Here is a 21961-nt window from a genome sequence, read left to right as displayed (position 1 = left end):
CTTCTCATGACAAATAAATACAAGATGCATTGCATGGGCTGTTTTATTATGGAAATGTACAAGCTTGTGGAAGTTCGTGTGTAATTTTCTCATATTCTATTTCAGAAGACTTTGCCACAGCTTGCCAATTCACTGTCCATCTCTGCTCTGTAGATTCAGATGTGTACTAAACAACACTCGCTTCAGTGTTTGAACCACATCCACTTTAGCTCCACCCTGAGATCACCACCATCCTTATTTCATAAAAAGCAATCTGTTACCTTTTATCTTTTCTCCCTGACTCACCTCTAACTCCAACAGCAAAATAAGACGTATGTCCATCTTTCCTCTCGTCTTATCTTCTACTAAACTGTGAACATATTAAAGGCAGAACATGTGTTATTAATATTCATATCTCTTACTTCTAGCAGTGCCCAGTACAAAGTGCATGTTCGATAAGTATTGTGTGCATGAATGAATGAATGAGTCTACAAGATCAGTTCAAACTCTTCATTTTAGTTTGATAAAATGGTAAGGATATCAAAAGACTGCTTTATTATATTTTAAATTAGACACTTAGGAAAAACTTCCTTAGTGCTGAGACTAATCAGTTTGTCAAATTTCCCTACTTGCCTTTTATTTGGATATTACATTCTCAGTAGTATGCTAGTTTAATAAGCCACTTTGAGTGACAACTACTATTCAATTGAACTATGATTTTCTTTTCATCTTCAGGAACTGGAAATGTGATTAAAATCAACAGCTACCCAATTAAATGCTGGGTCTCTCTTATGCAAAATGAAGTAAATACTTACTATATTTTAACAAAATTTAAAGTTCCTATAATAATCAGGTACAGAGAAAGAAAATTTTATGAGGTGTCTCCAAATAACTCATAAGACGTATGTACAATAAAAGCTGTGAATAGATTTCAAAAAATTTTTGTATTATAACAAACTTATTTTAATTACATTTCCCACAGCTATTTAAAGTTCCTTCAAACTCTACTATTTTTACTAATCAACTTCATCATTACTTCAACAGTGAATTAATCAATTTTAACCAAATGGATTCAGCTGAACATTTATCTGAATATTTATTCTACACAAATTGTAACAAAACTTTTAGGAGTCTCTTTTTGTGTGATAAGTGCACCAGCAATGTTGAGAGCACAAAACAGCTCCCTTCAAGGGCACCCCGTAGCATGTGCAGAGGTCACTTCTGCGACACAAACTTCATTCTCAACATAAGCATCATTCAATGCTCATCGAAAGCCTTTTGTTCTGAAGCCATAAACAAGAGTGTCAAATTGTTAAGTCAACAACAGGAGTCACTGTGTACTAACTCCTCATGAGGGATCTCTGTCCTTAATGTGTTGTCCAATGTGAAGTAATGCTATAACTAGTACTCAAACAGTATTTTACACTTTGTGTTTCTGTGTGGTACAAACTGATGAAATCTTTACTTAATATATACTAAAGCGATCTTCTGTATATAAAGATAATTGAAAATAAATCTTGATGTGAATGGAATGGGAGAGGGAGCGGGAGATGGGAGGGTTGCAGGTGGGAGGGAAGTTATAGGGGGGAAAAGCCATTGTAATCCATAAACTGTACTTTGGAAAATTATATTTACTAAATAAAAGTGTTTATAATAATAATAAAAAAAGAAAGTCTTTTGGATAAAGACACCCTGTCATCTGGTTTTAGACCATCATTACTGCCTTCCAACAGAGAATGTGGGAACATACTATCTTTTTTTCTTGCTTTTCTTGTAAGAGGCATGTCAAACAGAATTCACAGGAACAACATCTTGAATTCTCTGGTCCACTAAGTCAGTTGAATGTCTTAGGAATTCAGTTTGAATGAGGTCTTTGGAACTCAGGTTGAATTAAGTGATTAAACTATAAACTGGCAAATTAATATCTGAAATGGGTAAATTTTAATTTCTGGTCTTGTATTCTCTGCACAACATTATTTAATACTGTGTATTTTCTATAGCTTCATGCAGAATCCAGTTTACTTATATAAAATGAAAAGAAAGCAACTAATCCCAAATATTTTTAAAGGCCCTCGTGTATCTGCATAACTATAGACGGATTTTAGCATCTACTTCTTCTGGGGCTGGCACAGGTAAAGCTGCTGCCTGCAGGGCTGACATCCCATATGGGTGCCGCCTCAAGTCCCAGCTGCTCCACTTCCAAGCCAGCTCTCTGCCGTGGCCTGGGAAAGCAGTAGAAGATGGCCCACATGGGAGACCCAGAAGAAGCTACTGGCTTTGGATTGGCGCAGCTCAGAGGGTTTTGGCCATCTCGGGAGTGAACCAGTGAATGGAAGAACACTCACTCTCTCTCTCTCTCTCTCTCTCTCTGCCTCTGCCTCTCTATAAATCTGCCTTTCAAATAAACAAATCTTTTTTTAAAAATTTACTTTTTCTTTGATATAGTCAACTGTTTTTCCTTTTTAGTGTGCTGTGACTTCTTATTTACTTTTTTTTTTAATTTGACAGATAGAATTATAGACAGTGAGAGAGAGAGACAGAGAGAAAGGTCTTCTTTCCGCTGGTTCACTCTCAAATGGTCGCCACGGCTGGTGCTGCACCGATCTGAAGCCAGGAGCCAGGTGCTTCCTCTTGGTCTCCCATGCGGGTGTAGGAGCCAACCACTTGAGCCATCCTCCACTGTCCTCCTGGGCCACAGCAGAGAGCTGGACTGGAAGAGGAGCAACCAGGACTAGAACCCAGTGCCCACATGGGATGCTGGCACCGCAAGGTGGAGGATTAACCAAGTGAGCCACGGTGCCGGCATATTTAATTATTTTCAAAGGAGAATGTTTTTTTATTTAAAAATGATGGTATGTAATTTTGTAAATATTCATCAAGCACAAAATGATCTGATTCATGTATTTTTTTGGACAATAATCTACTCAGTAATTAGCGTAAACCTCACCTTAAACTTTTATTATTTTTGACAAGTAAATTCAAAATTCTCTCCTCTAATATCTTGTGGTATATAATAGATATTTTATTCACCCTGCTATGCCATGGTATTTGGTTGAGACATATAACTAAATTTTCAAAATAACACTCCTTTCTGTATTACATTAGAACACTTTAAAAAGAAGATTTGATTCATAACTCAGCTCCTAATAAACTCTAAAAAAACTGCATGATTACTACAGTTTACTAAATGTATTTTAGTTTCAGTATTCTAATACAGAAAGTTATTTGAACAGGTGCTCAACAATAAGATCAATCATCTTCATGATATACCATGACAAAAGAATGCACCTGATTCAACAAAACTAGTGACAGAGAGAACATATAAATATATCTCCAATAGTGGACATTACCTGGATTATTTTTGCTTTTTCACTTTGTTACTGTAAATTCACTCTTCAGTTCTAATAGCTGACTGATCATGGCATCTTTCCGATTTTATCTGGATTTGGAAAAATGCAGTATCCATGTTTAACACAAATGTGATCAACCTCAGTAGACAGGAGGCTTGAAAGTACATGACTGCTCTAAGCAGCCAAGTTTAATGGGCAATAAATTCATATACGTCCTTCTGTAGAATGATACTGAGACCAAGAAACCCTTATTGATAGCCTTTTATGACAGGGAAACAGAAAACTGCTAGACACTGTTTTTGACCTTGATTGTGAACATTTTCACGTCCTCAGGACTTCACAGCTGTGAATGACCTTGCTTATGGGTGCATCTGGTCCCACCAAGACTGTCCCTGAACGCAGCAAGCTCTATGGCCCACATAGCAATCCCTAAGAAGAAATGATCACTGACTTGATAGCTGATTTCAATTACATCATATATGAATTTTGTTGTGCTTGATGGCTAATTCCTACAATCAATAAACAGAAATTGCTGAAATGTAATCCAGTTGTGTTCTTTTAAAGTGTGACTATTATAACAATAACTCCCTAATCCTGATGCTTCGGAATTTACATTTTAAAAAATATAATAAATGATCCTTAAAATATTTTTGCTGTCCTACAAGGACATAAAACATTGATGTAATTCATGATATTATTATACTTATTTTCCTCTGTGGAATTTAAACAAAATATAAACTGAAAGTGGAATTAATTAAATGATGTCAGCCAGTGTTGTGATGGCTAATTAATATTATTCATGGTCATTATTTAATTACTTTAATATTCAAAGAGTTCTAATAATTTTAGTGTATATTTCTTTTTTTTAAGATTTATTTATTTATTTGAAAGTCAGAGTTACACAGACAGAGAAGGAGAGACAGAGAGTGAGAGAGAGGTCTTCCATCTGCTGGTTCACTCCCCAGTTGGCTGCAACAGATGGAGCTGTGCCAATCCAAAGACAGGAGCCTCTTCCGGGTCTCCCACATGGGTGCAGGGGTCCAAGCACTTGGGCCACCTTCCACTGCTTTCCCAGGCCACAGCAGAGAGCTGCATTGGAAGTGGAGCAGTGGGGACTGGAACTGGTGTCCAATGGGATGCCCGCACTGCAGGGGGCGGCTTAACTGGCTATGCGACAGCGCAGGCCCCTTGTATATATCAAATAACAAATACACTAGACCTGTGTATTTCTTAGAAATGCTGGAGTGTGCTATCTGAATTCCTAGAAATTATCATGGACAAGGAAGGTGGGGCTGACCTTCCTGGGTGTTTCCTGAGATCCTGCTGTCACTGATACCTGCAGCATTGTTTTCTTGTTTCATCATGTGGGGAGCTGGGAGTAGGTTATGGGGCTTCTGTTAAAAAATTAAAGAACTTTGGCCAGCGCCGCAGCTTACTAGGCTAATCCTCCGCCTTGCGGCGCCGGCACACCGGGTTCTAGTCCCGGTCAGGGCGCCGGATTCTGTCCCGGTTGCCCCTCTTCCAGGCCAGCTCTCTGCTGTGGCCCGGGAGTGCAGTGGAGGATGGCCCAAGTACTTGGGCCCTGCACCCCATGGGAGACCAGGAGAAGCACCTGGCTCCTGCCATCGGATTAGCGCGGAGTGCCGGCCACAGCACGCTGGCCGCAGCGGCCATTGGAGGGTGAACCAACGGCAAAGGAAGACCTTTCTCTCTGTCTCTCTCACTCACTGTCCATTCTGCTTGTCAAAAAAAAAAAAAAAAAATTAAAGAACTTTAAAAAATAGTATATTTACTTCTCATTTTCCAGAACATGGTGGAGGGAACAAGGTACAAAGGGCTATGAATGGGGTTGCAGGCCCCAGCATGAATGGACAGGGAGTACTGATGAAAATGTACACATGGACGGAAAACAGGAATGTCAACATATGACGATGTCTGGAGCAAGTGCCTGTGGAGGACTTACACTGTGAGTGAAGACATGCACTCTTAAACACAGACCAATCAGGTCTTCAGAAAACTCACTTAGCACCTCTTCTTTCTGAGAAAACTATAGTGAATCACTGGAAACTTGAAAGAAATAACTAATGATTCAATGCTCGATACTGTCGCTGTCAGATATTTACAGTCAAAACAGGGTCAGCTCTGGGGAGGGTAATCCAGAAAAGACGGGGTAGCCATCCACATCATCAACACTGACTTCAAAAATGCCTCATGTAGTATGGTGGTGTAGAGCAGCCTCTGCAAATGAATGCTATCCTCAAATATTTGAAGAGATGCCTTGTTTAAGGAAACCCAACCTTGGTACATGATGTGCCAATGGGCTGAGCCACTAGGAAAACACCCTGAAGTCACGTGTACCAAAGCCGGCACTAACCCCAAGTTACAAGAGAGTATTCACACAGAAGCTAAGTGATTTCCTGGTGGTGATACTACATACGGCATGATTAGTTGCAGCAGACAGTAGGAGCTCATGGCCTGTGAGGCTTGCTCAATCCAGAAATCCAAGGTTATTGCTCAGAGCGTGCAGCCCCTCATTCCTGTCTTATGCCTTTGATATAAGCCACCCAAACACTGTGCGGCTACACCTGTGACCTCTTCAAACTAAGTATGAATAAAAGGACAAAAGCTTCAATCATACAGTTTGCTCAATCATCCATTTATCCTTTCATCAGCTGCTTACAGGGTACTGCTCAGAAACCAATGAGAACTTCTCCTTCCTATCTGAACTCAAGAACACAGCTTGGGGTGGGGATTGAGAAAAGGCACAATTGCTTCAAATTCTTACTGTTGCCTATGTTACTATTTTTACTCATTAAAAATAATGTTTAATATGTAGGAGAAAAAAGAAAACATTATATTTTTGAATAAGCTCAAAATATTTAAATTCATCATCCACCATTCATTAACAAACTGAACACTGTGTGCTGACAGCCATTTTATTTGCTGAGAACATGAGAATGAATATAATGCCCACAGTCCTTGCCCACACTTTATTACACACATGGATTATAAGAAACATTTCTATTAGTAATAAATTCTAGGTGCCAGTGCTGCGAGGTAGCGGGTAAAGCTGCCGCCTGCAGTGCTGGCATCCCATGCGGATGCCAGTTTGTGTCCAAGCTGCTCTACTTCTGATCCAGCTCTCTGCTATGACCTGGGGAAGCAGTAGAAGATGGCCCAAGTCCTTGGGCCTCTGCACCTGTGTGGGAGAGCTGGAAGAGACTCCAGGCTCCTGGCTTCCGATGGGTGCAGCTCTGGCCATTGCAGCCAACTGGGGAGTGACCCAGTGGATGGAGGACCTCTCTCTTTCTTGCTCTCTGCCTCTCCTTCTCTAACTCTTTCAAATAAATAAATAAATCTTAAAAAATAATAAATTATAAAGTTTGGATGAAAATACTATTTAAATAATCTAATACATGATTATACAGTAATTATTATGTCCTCTAATTAAAACATTTAAAAATTCAACACTCAGTAGGATAGCAACCAAATTTTTCAATATTTCTTTAAATCTACATGGAATATTCCCCAGTATTGACAAAAATCAGAGATTCATAAAGTTATAACTGTTGAAGTGGAAAAGTAAAGCAATAGTTAAAATGTGCTTTTCATATTAATACTTAAGAGTTTATATATTCTACTCTCCCCTTCCCTCAAAAACACTTCATTAAAAATGGTCATTAATTTTTAAAAAGCTCCAATGGTCTTCTGAAGATAATACAAATTTTCCTCTTGAACATTAACATTTCATTCTTTATCCCAAGAAATCAGAGAAGTATAGCTTCCACAGTCAGACCCACTACAGTAACCACAGACAAGGAACTTAATTCCTTGATTTTCTCTTTTCCGATATCTGAAAGGAAGATTAAAAGAAAAAGTACTGGCCTCACAGAGTTGATGCAGAAATGAAATGAGCTCATATATGAAAAAGATATAATGCTTTTTTTTTTTTTTTTTGACAGTTAGTTACAGACAGTGAGAGACAGAGAGAAAGGTCTTTGTTTCGCTGGTTCACTCCCCAAATGGCCACTACGGCCAGTGCTGCGCCGATCCGAAGCCAGGACCCAGGCGCTTCCTCCTGGTCTCCCACGCGGGTGCAGGGGCCCAAGCACTTGGGCCATCCTCCACTGCCCTCCCAGGCCACAGCAGAGAGCTGGACTGGAAGAGGAGCAACCGGGACTAGAACCCATCGCCCATATGGGATGCTGGTGCCGCAGGCAGAGGATTAACCAAGTGAGCTACAGCGCCGGCCAAGGATATAATGCTTTTTAAAGCACGCAGTCAGCATGTAAAAATGCTTGCTATTGTTTCTGGTAGGAAGCTGGAAGTGCACAACAGTAAAAATATATATGCAAGTCTGCAATGACACGGGTTCTTAGAACACCTTAAAATGGAGCATTCTGGACCAAGCACTTAAGCCTTGCCATTAATCAAGGTGTCAAATATTCTCAAGGCCCTACGTGCTCATGTGTTCCTCTTCACATGGTGTGTGCTGCCAGAATTCACTAACGTTCATAATTGCCACCACTTTCCCCATTTTGACTACAGATGCTGTTCTGCTGCTTGGCTGAGATTATCTGGCTTTGCACAGTGGAAATAAAACTATTACCAAACCTTTCCAGCCATAACGTGATCTTGTTCAGCGACAGAACTTTCCTGCCAACTCCAACCAAACGTTTATTTGTTCATTTATTCCCTTCATGTATTTTAGACAGTCGTAGACAAGGCTAAGCAAACCCAAGCAGAAAAGGTTTGAAATTATCTCACAAACATTTGATGTAAAATAGGAATCTCTATTTCAATCACGCAGAGTACTCTTATTGTTCACTTTCGAGGGAAAATCCCTAAACTTCTGGTTCTCATTAGACTTGGGAAATAACAGAACCTGGCCTGAGAAACTAGGACAGTTTCAATCTGAATAGTAGTCAATCGTGCGTTTACATTTTTAGGCTTTCAGAATTCATCAATATCCATAACCTATTCTGGTAACTCCATCCTGAGCATTTCCTTATCCATCAAGATGCGAAAAAATCCCTGGGTGCAAGGATGAGTGGTGAGTGTATTTCTCATGAATTGCAGAAGGTTTCACACTGAGCTTGCCACAGTACCCTATCTCCCTATGGTCAGCGACATATCATGGTAAAGTGGCTCAGATGACTGCTCCACAGCCTGCTTATGGATGAATAAGATGTCTCTGTATTAAGCCATCAGATTTTATCTTGGAATCAAACATACAGCATAGCCCACAAGCTACAAATATCCATCAATTGAATCCACCTGTGGGAAAGTGCTTAGTTTAGGCAAGCTCCATTCAAATGCTAATCAATATCCAACCACAGCACTGAGGGGAAGTGATGACCTCTTACTTTTGTTTGTAACTCCAGCCCTGGAGAATCAGAGGAGATTTGTTTATTGGCTAAATCCACTTAATTAAATCTCAGCTCTTGAGTAAGTACCGCAGCACTAGAACAATCTCAGTCTAGATTTCTTAAATGAGCTGTATGGCCGGATATGAAGAATCAAAACACAGGGTTCAGTTTTTAGTAGCAATCACCTAAACTATGTGCTAATGAAATGATGCGTTAATAAGAGAGCACTTTGTATCAACCTATCACCGTTTCAACTGAGCAAGGGCAAGGTTACGATGTAAATGAATTTTAAGACCTGAATTTAGTTACATATAATAGACGTATATAATGAAACTGTATGAATTAAATAAAATAAAACTTCAGATTTTTTTAAACTTATTTTGTCCCCAATAGAAACCCAGATATAAATTATGTGGTAATGTCTTTATGAGGATGGAGTCCAGAGTTATGTGAATATGCTTAAACAATTATGAAAAAAATGTAAAACATCACCTTCCATGGAATATCTCAAGATTTTATAGAAAGAACAGAAAAAATGAAATGTATAAAATTTAAACTAATTTCAACTTAAACACAATTAAAAAGGTATTAAATCTGACTAGCAAATCTAATACGTATCATTACTAAAATATTAATGCTGGTTTTGATTGTGCTTTGTGTTATTCATAAAACCAGAAATTAAATAATAGAATATAATCCTAGTTTGAAAATTCATGCTTAGTTATTAGGTTTTCTTTGCTTTACCTAGACTTGGAGCAAGTTAGATTCTAGCCAACCCATATCTAAATTCCTGGGCAGGTGAACTGTGTGATATGCCCTTCAGTCTCCGCTGAACTACTGACTGCATGCTTCCTCTGTGATCCTAACCCAGGAAACAATGCTAACATGTCTGCCCATAAGAGCGATGTACCAGAAAACAGAGCTTTTAATGACCTCTTCACTACCCTCTAACTACACGAAAATTCAAATGGACATTTTCAGAATCTTAATAAGATCATCACTTGCATGCTCCATTTCAAAGGAATACATACATTATTACTCATTGTGAATGACACTGGCGATAAGTGGAAGTAATCTACACATCTTTCACTGAATGTTACAAGAAAATCATTTCACTCACTGCATTTTAGAGCACAAGACAGTCTATTTAAAAAAAATCAAACAGGTATGTATTGAAACTTTTTTCATCTTTAAATCACACATATTCCATTAATATTATCTGAAAACTAAAAGCTCACATGGCCATGCTTAACTAAAAGAATAGTGCAGTTCTGATACACAGTCCTTCAAGCCAGTACTTAATTTTGGACCAGGTACCTTCAAAGTACAAGAACACTTATTCCACTGTCACTAGCAAGAGATGGGCAGTGAGGGAGAAACCCGCCCCTGCCAGATCTCTGTGTCAAGTAGTGAGAAGCTGCTCTGCATCTGCCTTTTCAGCAGAGAGGTCCAAGGTGCTGAAGTGCGTGTGTGCAGGGCACCACAAACAGCTGGGATCACGCTGCCTGAAGCTGGGTGTGCTTACTTAGTAGGCAGAGCAGGAGGACCAGCCACAGACTAAGGTGACGAGTACCTTGGAGAGGCCTGTCAATCTGCAGGACCAAGTGCGCTGGGAAAAGTACCTCTGTGACCATGCACGGGAACGGAGGAGAAACTGCAACAACTGCCCGCAGTTTGAAGCTATTATGATTCCAAGAACAATCTTCAGAAATGGGAAAAACACTGGAGTGCAGATATCCAGATAATAAAAACGCTATTTTTATCTCTACTTCTATGTTTTTTCAATTGTCTAAGTAATGTAGGATATACACATGCAGCAGTCCTAAGTATTTAAATCTCAGTAAAACATTTTAAGATGTATAATTCAGACTTTAGCTAGAGACAGAAGGGAATAATTTGATAAGACACGATTACCCCAAGTCTTACTTTCACGCTTACATTATTGTTTTTAATCCTGAAATTTTTCACTGTGTAAGGGCTCAGTTAAAAGCTCTGTATCTCGAGATCATCCTATAGGGGAATTCAAAAGTTCGCGGAAAACAGATTTAAGTTCATTTTGGTGTAAACATGTTTTGAAATCCATGCACACTTTCGTCACGACACCAACTTTCTAAGTACCCTCATTTAAAGTTTATTTATCAGCCTAAGCTCCATAAAGCCCAAAAAACTTTTGTGAAGGATGACATACATGTCTGGTATGTCCCTAAAGAATCGAAGACCGATTTCATTACGTCAGAGCTATCATTTGCCATGACTCACTGAGGCAGAACAGGCGTCCATTAAAGATTTTTAAAGATTAAGATAAAAAGGAAATCAGAAGGAGCCACATCGGGACTGCAAGGTGGTTACCTTTTGCACTAGAAGCTTCTCCAAATCGCCTTTGGTGAGGGGATGGGCAAGAGCACTCCCATGCTGGGGAAGCACTCTGATGCTCTCCTAGGCGTTTTTCTACTTCCAATGCCGTCATCAACTGCTGATGCTACAGCTCCACGGGCCTCCAGACTCAACAAGCCACCTGCCTTGAGCCTCGTATAAAGCTGCTACCATGACCCTAGCTCTTCTCCTCTCTGCTTTGGCTCTGACTCGATCACCCGCCTGTTGGGAGCCACTGTGTTGACTGTGCATTCGCCTCAGGACTGTACTGGAAAAGCCATGGTCCACCTCCTGTTTCAAATCTCCCAACAGTGCTTCCAGATCTTCATTCCGCTCGTTTAAAACTTCCACCGAAAGCTCTGCTCTTGCCTGCAGCTGATAGGGGTGCAGCAGTTTTAGCACCCATCAAGTACAAAGCTTGTTCTACTTTTTTCAATCAGAATTCTGTAACATGGACTAACTGAAATGCCTACGGGACTGGCTATTGCTTCTGCTGCTTATCATCAGTCCTCTTCAATTAGAACATGAACAAGATTAATTTTTTTTCTTGCAGATTGATGTGGATGCTCTGCTACCATGGGCTTCATCTTCAATATCATCTCAATTTTCCCAAAATGAGGGAGTCATTTGGAAACTGCTGAGTTCATTGGCGGCATTCTTCCCTCTAAACTTCTTATAAAGCATCAATGGCTTCACCACTTTCTCGCTCAAGCTTAAGCATAAATTTGATATTTGTTCACGCTTCAAGTTTAGCAGAATGTGTGTGGCTGTGAAAGTGGTTCTTCTCAAACTGATGCCTTATCCTTCTGAGTGTCTCAAACTAGATCTTATTTCTACAACCTAGAATGATTTAGTGTGAGTTTAATTTAGTGCAATTTTTTGAAATCCATGCATAGTTTTTCCCATATTGTGCATTTCTGGAGAAACTGTTGAAGATTTCTAACATCTGTTTCCACGATAATTTGGGAAAGGTCCCTAAATAATTTGAAAAGAGAAGCCAAGTGAAACAAGGAATGCACATATTCCTTCCTCTTTTCTAACAAAGCAGACTAGAGGTTTTTAAGGGCTGAGGCTAGTGAGAGATGGGGAGTTACAGTTTTTGTTTTGGTGACAAAAAGTTTTGAAAACAGATACTGGTGGTGACTACACAATATTGTGAACACAGCTACTACCATTAGATTGTATATCAAAACAGATTTAATGGCAATTTCTCTTGTATTTAACTAAAATTTTTAAATGAAAAATAAAATTTACCAAAAAAACCCACTAAATTGCACAAACAGGAGAATGGTAGGACATGTGAAATATACTCTAATGAAGCTATAAAATAAAAACATGCTTTTTCATAGAAGTAAAGTAAATTTTCTGAGGAGATACAATTTTGGGGGGATGCACTGTCAGCTTTCTTCTGAATATGAACTGTTTCAAGTTCGAATTTTCCTCAAAGAATACTGAGGAAAACCAACAAGATAAAAATCTCTTTTTGATACATTTCTCATTCTGGAAAAAGTGTAATGGGAATGATGATCCTAGTTAATATTCCAAAAATCCACCAGAAATAGGTTAATTCCTGCATATGTTCTGTTGGTCAAACATACAGAACCTATATCATGATAGAGAGAACAAAGAGTTAAATCAGAGAGAGCTGACAATTATTGCAATATATTTCTCAAAGAAGTCCAGTTTTATAATTGAAAACAAGTTTACAAAATCTACCTTAAAGAAATATTTCTATAATAGGTCTAAGTTATTTTATACAGTATATTAATAAGCACTCTAGCCATTTTTTTCTATTAAAGTGCTTGCCATCATTGAACTATTGAGGGTTAAACTCACTCTCTCCATGAAAATATGTCTATATTTTTGTTTCTACTTTAGTGGGGGTAGCTTTGTATTACAGAATCTTCTCTTCTGCCTCCTAGTTTGAATACTAATGTAATTAACATAAGTGAAAATACCAGTGCTGGTTTTCACTTCTGCATAAAATGGGCTCAGAGGCATCAGTTTGGTTGGAAAGGTAGGTTAGGGACCTGGCTTAGGAAACCTGCTTTGAATAAAACAGTGTTTTCACTTCAAGCATTTCAAGCATAGGATCATCAGGAAGGGCTGAACAAGATGCCTGAGATCATGCACAGGAGGTTAAATCTTACCCCACCACTGCGCTACTGGCAGGCTGTGGGTTTCATTTCGTATCAACATAGGTTCAAGACAAAACACCGCACATGTTTCTAAGAGACATAAGGAAACAGGGAAGCAAGAAAACAGCTCAGCATGTGTAAAATTTAAAAGTCTCTCCATTTGAAAAGAATTTACCATAATATTCATATTCATTCTCTTTCTTTCTCTCTCTCTCTCACACACACACACACAAAAAGCAACAAGCTCCAGGAAATAAAACAGTTAGAAGGAAACAAAGCAATCACCAACAACACCACCCTGACAGTATGACTTAAGGAAGTCAGTGGAAAGCTTCCTTATGAGGTGGGGCAGCTCTGGTGGGATCCTGCTGTCTTTGTGAAGGTGACGAAAATGTATGAAAGGCGGTGCACAATACTGGGAGATGCTCACATCTTAGTGAAAGGTGAAAAGAGGTCTTCGAAAAGTACGTAAACTCTGATAGGTATTTTACAACTGTCTACATGAACAATGCTGCTGTAAGTTATGGGTGAATTTTACTGCTTCAAATTCATTCTTAGACCAGTTGAACCAGATCCCACTAGGTGCCCATGAGCCAGGTACAAACAGATCTTCCTTTCCTATTAAATACTCAAAAAACATTTCTTACATTTTAGGTAATATTTAATCACGGGGATGATGGTAGGGCTAAATGTCTCTAGCTAACACAGGTAAAACAAATAATTTACCACAGATTTTCCTAAGATCATCAGATTGGTCACAAAAGCAAATTTCAAAAATAGCCAATTGAATAGAAAATAAAGTGTGTGAAATGCAGGTGACAAAGTTATACATAGATATATACGTGTGTGTGTGTGTGTGTGTGTGTGTGGTATAGAATTGAATAATCCGTGCACTTTGTGGAAGTACTTTTTTTCTAAAGTTCACTGGTCTGAAAACCACATAACCAGATTATTAACCTTGGTCCTATTACAGTGAACATGCTGCTCCCTACAGGTCATTCACTCTCTGCTCAGTTTCTAAATTTTTAAACCGTAATCTCAATCTTTGTTATAAATTGATCAAATAAGTCAGTGACAAAACTGAAAACACTTTGAAGAGACATGAAAAATACATGAAATACATGTCACTTCACTCTTTTAGGCCAAAGCCAGAGAAGATAACCCTGAGTGGGTTCAATAACAAAGGGGAAAAAATAAGTGAAAATGGCATAACAAGTAACTTGATTTTATTTGAGAGGTAAAAGACAGAAAGGGACAGACAGATAAAGAAAGCTCTCATCTGCAGGTTCACTTCCAGAAATGCCCCCTCCCCCAACAACCAGGGCTGGGCCAGGCTGAAATCAAGAGCCAGGAATTAAATCCAGGTGTCCCATATGGGTGGTGGGAACCCAAATACATGAACCATCACCTGCTGCCTCCCAGGGTCTGTATTAGCAGAAACCTGGAGTCAGCAGCCATAGCCTGTATCAAACCCAGGAGTTCACGTAAGAGTTGAGCATCTTAACTGGTGTCCTTTTAATTTAATTTTATAAAAGATTTGTTTACTTGAAAGGCATAGTATGGAGAGAGGGAGAGACAGAGAGAAAGGTCTTTCATCCATTGGTTCATTCCCCAGATAGCCGCAGCAGCCAGAGCTGGGCCAATCCAAAGCCAGAAACCAGGAGGAGTTTCTTCTAGGTCTCCTATGCAGGTGCAGGGACCCAAGCACTTGGGCCATCATCTACTGGTTTCCCAGACCATCAGCAGGGAGCTGCATCAGAAGTATAGCAGCTAGAATTTGAATCAGCACCCATATGGGATGCTGGTGCTGCAGGCAGATACTTAAAACTACTCCACTAAAGCACTAGCCCTTTGACCCCTTTAGCTGGTGTCTTAAGCACTAAACTAAAACCAACCTCCACAAGTATTTGTTTTTATGCACACCATGGTACTCCAACATAAGAGCGAACAATAAAATATAAACAGAAAAAACAAACAAACAACAACAAAGCAGAGCTGGGCTCCACAATGACATTCTCTTCCGGTAAGGCCACGGAAGCAATGGGAGGTGGTGAGTGGGACCTTGACCTTGCTTCGCAGTGGTGGACGCACGTTCACACGGCTCCTGTGCAGGAACAGAAACTAAGAGGGCTGACTTACAACTATAGTGAGCTCTGAGAGAGTCACAGCTGAAGAAGAAAACCTCTGCACCACAACTCCCAGCAGTCCTACCTGGTTCTTGGCATAAAGATAGAGAACAGCGTCAGCATCTTGTGAGCAGGGAAGAAGAAATCGATCCATCTGCCTAGCAGCTGAGTGATGGGCTCAACTATATCAGCAAAGACCTGCTTTCCACCTGACGTGGTCTGGGCTGGGGGACAGGTGGAGACAGACACTGACCGCTAGATTGGGAGAGGTAAACAGAGAAAATGTAGCAAAACTCACAAAATGTAGCAAAAACTCAGAAAATGGTAAGTGTTAAATCAAATGCAACAAAATCAGTGACGGAAACAAAGTCAATTGTAAGTAAAACTAATTTTGAACATTGTAACTAAAATTCAAAAATAACTGTATTTATCTCTAAGGAGATATAGAAAACTAAACTTTCTTTTAGAAAAGAACAAGAAACCACTGAACAAATTGAGACATTATTGGCCGGCGCCACGGCTCACTAGGCTAATCCTCTGCATGCGGTGCCAATACTCTGGGTTCTAGTCCCGGTCAGGGCACCAGATTCTTTCCCGGCTGCTCCTCTTCCAGTCCAGCTCTCTGCTGTGGCCCGGGAGTGCAGTGGAGGATGGCCCAAGTGCTTGGGCCCTGCACCTGCGTGGGAGACCAGGAAGAAACACCTGGCTCCTGGCTTTGGATTGGCGCAGCGTGCTGGCCGTAGCGGCCATTTGGGAGGGTGAACAAATGGAAGGAAGACCTTTCTCTCTCTCTCTATCTCACTAACTCTACTTGTCAAAACAAACAAAAAAAAAACAAATTGAGACATTATACAGAGCACTAATGTTTTCTGTCTTACGGGTGGACAATGAAAAACTGAGTAACACTCAGCTTCACGAAAGAAATGAGTATCTGAGTAACTAAAGAAACCTGTACAGAAACAGAAATACCACTTCTAAAGTAAATGTTACTCTTTGGGGTGGTGGCCCCCAAGATTTCTAAGTGTTGAGTCAAATATTTGGAAAGGTTACACTTTTATTTATAACTTGCACATGGTTTTAAACCTCAACTCGGGGAGACAAGGAAAGAATCATCATTTACAGCTTTCCACCTAAGAACAAAAACATAGTGCAAAAAAACTACTGCCCTCCATGAAGCAAGAAACAAACAAATAATCAGAAAGGAAAGGAGAGCAAAAGGTTTACTAGGTTAGAATGCACAAACTAAGACTGTACGTATGAATCTAAATATATTACAATAACAACAGTAAGTCTTCAACTTACTTCTTTAAATCATGGATTATATTGTCTCATATTTTGAGAAAGTTGTAACTTGATTTTCCATAATATATTGAAAAATTAATAAAATATAAATACTAAAAGTACAGAAAATTTAAACTATGAACAAGGAAAAATCTCATCAAAAGATTGAGTAACTGTATTATCACACTACACGGATTCTAGGGCTTACAAAATGGCATTAATAAAAGCAAATGGGTGGCCGGCGCCTCGTTGGAATAAATTTAACCAAGAATGCCAAAGATCTCAGTGATGAAGATTACAAAACAATAAAGAAAAAGATAGAAGGAAAAATTATAGAAAAATCTTCCATGTTCATGGATGGGAAGTCAACATAATCAAAATGTCCCTACTACCAGGAGCAATTTACAAATTCAATGCAATCCCAATAAAAATCCAACACATTCTTCTCAGGTGTAGAAAGTTTGATGCTAAAATTCATATGGAAACACAAGAGACCCCAAATAGTGAAAGCAATCTTGTACAACAAAAACAAAGCCGGGGATATCACAAAACCCGATTTCAACACCTACTACAGGGCAGCTGTAATCAAAACAGCCTGGGCCGGCGCCGCGACTCACTAGGCTAATCCTCCGCATAGCGGCGCCGGCACACCGGGTTCTAGTCCCGGTCCAGGCGCCGGATTCTGTCCCGGTTGCCCCTCTTCCAGGCCAGCCCTCTGCTGTGGCCAGGGAGTGCAGTGGAGGATGGCCCAAGTGCTTGGGCCCTGCACCCATGGGAGACCAGGATAAGTACCTGGCTCCAGCCTTCAGATCAGCGCGGTGCACTGGCTGCAGCGCGCTGGCCGGGGCGGCCATTGGAGGGTGAACCAACGGCAAAAGGAAGACCTTTCTCTCTGTCTCTCTCTCTCACTGTCCACTCTGCCTGTCAAAAAAAAAAAAAAAAAAAAAAAACAGCCTGGTACTGGCACAAAAACAGATGGATAGATCAATGGAGCAGAATAGAAACTCCAGAAATCAATCCAAGCATCTACAACCAACCTATCATTGACAAAGGAGCTAAAATCAATCCCTGGAGCAAGAAGAGTCTCTTGAACAAGTGACGCTCAGGAAACTGGATCTCCACCTACAGAAGTATGAAACTAGACATTACCTCACATGTTGTACAAAAACACACTCAAATGGATCAAAGACCTAAATCTATGAACCAATACCATCCAATTACTGGAGAACATTTGGAAAACTCTGCAAGACATTGGCATAGGAAAAGACTTCTTGGAAAAAACTCCAGAAGCACAAGCAATCAAAGCCAAAATGGACAGATGAGATAATATCAAGCTGAGAAGCTTCTGCACTGCAAAAGAAACATTGATCAAAGTGAAGATGCGAGGGACAGAATGGAAAAAAATATTTACAAACTTACGCAACTGATAAAGGGTTAATATCGAGAGTATATAAAGAGCTCAAGAAATCCAACAACACAAAACAAACAATCCAGTTAGGAAATGGGCAGCGGACTTGAACAGGTTTTTCAAAAAAAAAAAAAATTATGCTGGCCTCATAGAAAGAGTTTGGGAGGATTCCATCCCTTTCAATTGTTTTGAATAGCTTGATAAGAATTGGAGTTAATTTTTCTTTAAATGTTTTGTATAATTCAGCCATGAAGCCATCCAGTCTTGGGCTTTTCCTGGGACAGTCTTTATTACTGATTCAATCTCTGTCATGGTTATTGGTCTGTTTAGGTTTTCTATGTCTTCATGACTCAATTTTGGTATACAGTATGTATCTAGGAATCTATCCATTTCTTTTAGGTTTCCCAATTTGTTGGCATACAGCTCATTGTAGTAATTCCTGATGATTCTTTTTATTTTTGTGGTGTCTTGTCCCCCTCAGATAGCATTTTAAAATCCTTTGTAACAAGACTTAGAAAATTAAACTGTGAATCAACAGATAAGTAAGTAAATAAACTATGGTATATCTATACAAGGAGATTTCATATATTATAGAATCCAGTACTTTGTATCAGTAAAAATGCATAAAACATAATAAGCCTGAGAAAGTATATTATTGTTTGAAAAATCATTTTGGACAGTAAGTATATATGACACAAACCAGATGTAATTCCTAACCAAAGAATGCATGTTATTTATGCATTATATGTATGTGCAAGATATTTTAGAATGTATTATGAAAACAAACACTAGAGTCAGGATTTTTATTTATATTAACAGACAGAAGAAGACAAAAAAAAGGAATGGAATTAGGGGCCACATACAGGGCTTTTCAATTATATTTGTGATATTTACTTAAAAATTTTTAAGTCAAATCTGCAAAACATTTGCTATGTTAAAGTGCAGCAATGTAGTCAAAGCTGTTGACTATTCTCCTCCTCTGCAATTTATCTAAGACTGAAATATTCCACTATGCTAACAATCAGAAGAGTAAAATAAGAAAATATAAAACAAAGAAGAAAAGCAAAAGATATACTTAAATGGTTCAAAATTGCAAAAACTTTCAATGGTATGACAGCCATCAGGATTTTCCTAGGCTTTCAATACAATCAGAACATAAAATATCTCAAGAAAATTAAATATTCATCACCTAGAGGGAAAAGCATAAAACATTTTGTTTTAGTTTCTTTCAATTGGTGCTGATAATCACAGTGTTTTATCATTGCCTGTGGGATCCAGTGTTCAAAAGCCTAATACTAGGTGCTCCTCACATCTCAATAAATAAATAAACGCTTAGTTCTTCCCCCAAGTAATTCAAATTCACCATCCTGTCTACAGCTTACTCCTTGTACCAGAGTGTACATGACATTTAAGTACCTTAGGTTAACAAAAATGATCAAAAAAATGGAGAGGAAACAGAAGGGAGGAGAGGGGTAGGAGGAGGATGAATCATCCACTATGGCTAATGAATTCAAAAGAGACAGAGACAGAGACAGAGAGAGGGAGGGAGAGAAATTGGAATCTCTGTTGTGTGATAGGTAGATAAAATTAAAAGTCATGAAAAAGCTTTTCAATTTTTACATAGGCAGTTCAACGCCAAGTGTTGATACTTGAGAATAAAGCCACCTTTACCTTTTTAAAGGCTTCTTTATTTGAAAGAGTTACAGAGTGGAGACAGAGATCTTCCATTTGCTGGTTTACTGCTCAAATGGCTGCAAAAGTCAGGACTGGACCTGGCTAAGGCCAGGAGTCTAGAACTTGATCTGGTTCTCTCCCATGAGAGGCAGGGGCCCTAGCACCTAGGCCACTTTCTAACATTTTCCCAGGAATACTGGCAGGGAGCTGGACTGGAAGTGGAGCAGCCTGGCTATCAGCAGGCATCCAGAGAGGAAGCAGGCATCATGAACATCTGCTTAACCCTCTGTGCCGCCACAATCGCCTCCCCAGCGTCTCTAATACTGAGAATTCTCTTAACTTTCTGCAATAACTACCAATTCATTAACTTGCTATCTGGATCTCAGCCTGAAAATATGCTTACAAACTGTTACATGTTGACAGGAAATATTTAGGTATATATTTTTAATGATAAAAATATTAAGAGTACATTTTAGTTGGGAAGCTACATTGTCTAAATATGACTGTAACTGATACAGTAACGTCAGACCCCTTAAAGTATTTAGATGAGAGATGGGCACTAATTGATAAAAAGGAAATTATTACAGGACAACTACAAATTCATATTAAGACTCTTGTTATACATTAGTTTCTAATTAGCTATTTAAAATGGAAATAACAAATAAATAAAATACATCTGCTTTTCTATCTATTAGTGTGGTTAGCTCCAATTACTGGAAGCTACTCAAGAAAACAGACAATATAACCTTGAAATTCTGGGATATTATATGGGAGACATGTTAATAAAATGTTAACACGATAACAAAATACTTAAAATGTTCTATAAAATAATAATTATAAGATTCCTTAGTCAATTATTCACTATGATTGGGAGACATCTAAATTCAAACAATGAATTACAGTTCTCCTAAGGATAAGGCATAGGCAGAGTAGGCACAAAAAAGCAAAGATAAAGTGTTGAACAATTATGTTTCAAATTGTTTTTGAAATAAAACTAGTGCAAAAGATTATGGTTCTACTGCTTGCCAATTCCTACTTCTTTTTTTTTTTCTTTTAAAATTTTTATTTATTGGAACAAGACAGTTTAAATTTTGAAAGCACTTGTGTTTTTTTTCTTTTTTTTTCAGTTTTTTTTTCACTTCTATTTAACGAATATAAATTTCCAAAGTACAGAATATTGATTACAATGGCTTCCCCCCCATAACGTCCCTCCCACTCGCAACCCTCCCCTTTCCCACTCCCTCTCCCCTTCCATTCACATCAAGGTTCATTTTCAATTCTCTTTATATACAGAAGATCAGTTTAGCATACATTACGTAAAGATTTCAACAGTTTGCTCCCACACAGAAACATAAAGTGAAAAATACTGTTTGAGTACTAGTTATAGCATTAAATCTCAATGTACAGCGCACTAAGGACAGAGTTCCTACATGAGGAGTAAGTGCACAGTGACTCCTGTTGTTGACTTAACAAATTGACACTCTTGTTTATGGCATCTTGTTTATGGCATTCCTAGGCTCTTGTCATGAGCTGCCAAGGCTATGGAAGCCCCCTGAGTTCACTGACGCTGATCATATTTAGACAAGGCCATGGTCAAAGTGGAAGTTCTCTCCTCCCTTCAGAGAAAGGTACCTCCTTCTTTGATAACCCGTTCTTTCCACTGGGATCTCACTCGCGGAGATCTTTCATTTAGGTTTTTTTTTTTTTTTTTTTTTTTTTTTTTCCCAGAGTGCCTTGGCTTTCCATGCCTGAAATACTCTCATGGGCATTTCAGCCAGATCTGCATGCCTTAAGGGCTGATTCTGAGGCCAGAGTGCTGTTTAGGACATCTGCCATTCTATAGGTCTGCTGTGTATCTCACTTCCCATGTTGGATCGTTCTCTCGCTTTTTTATTCTATCAGCTAGTATTTGCAGACACTATTCTTGTTTATGTGATCCATTTGGTTCTTAGTCCTATCATTATGATCAACTGTGAACAGAAATTGATCACTGGGACTAGTGAGATGGCATTGGTACATACTACCTCCTACTTCTTAAAGTCACAGTATGAAAAAATTCTGATTTATTATGATTTACATACCTCATATAAAAGGATTATATCAGTGGATCTACTATGTGTCAAAACACAATAAAACAAATTATCTGGTCCTAAATATAGCATTTTATAACTTGGTTGCATCAACTGTGAGTTGAGTCAAGAACATTTATTCTTAAGCTCTCACTGTACAGAATACAGCCCTGACTGCTCTGGAGTTACTCTAC

The 21961-nt window shown here is 39.0% G+C and overlaps 1 protein-coding gene across 5 annotated transcripts in view; it reads right to left on the bottom strand.

Annotated features, from left to right (window-relative positions):
- The window catches only part of PRR16 (proline rich 16), a 187441-nt gene that overhangs the window by 56147 nt on the left and 109333 nt on the right, over nucleotides 1-21961 (bottom strand). Inside the window, exon 2 of one of the 5 annotated variants that reach the window (XM_051843345.2) lies at nucleotides 286-349. The exons of the other annotated variants lie outside the window; for them this stretch is intronic. Within the exon in view, the coding sequence (XP_051699305.1) occupies nucleotides 286-321 (36 nt within the window). The 5' untranslated portion in view covers nucleotides 322-349. The remainder of the gene's footprint in view (nucleotides 1-285; nucleotides 350-21961) is intronic. 5 annotated transcript variants of the gene reach the window in all.

This window comes from Oryctolagus cuniculus, chromosome 6, assembly GCF_964237555.1.
Source record: "Oryctolagus cuniculus chromosome 6, mOryCun1.1, whole genome shotgun sequence".
NCBI lineage: Eukaryota > Metazoa > Chordata > Mammalia > Lagomorpha > Leporidae > Oryctolagus > Oryctolagus cuniculus.
This window is presented reverse-complemented; position numbering and strand designations above follow the sequence as displayed.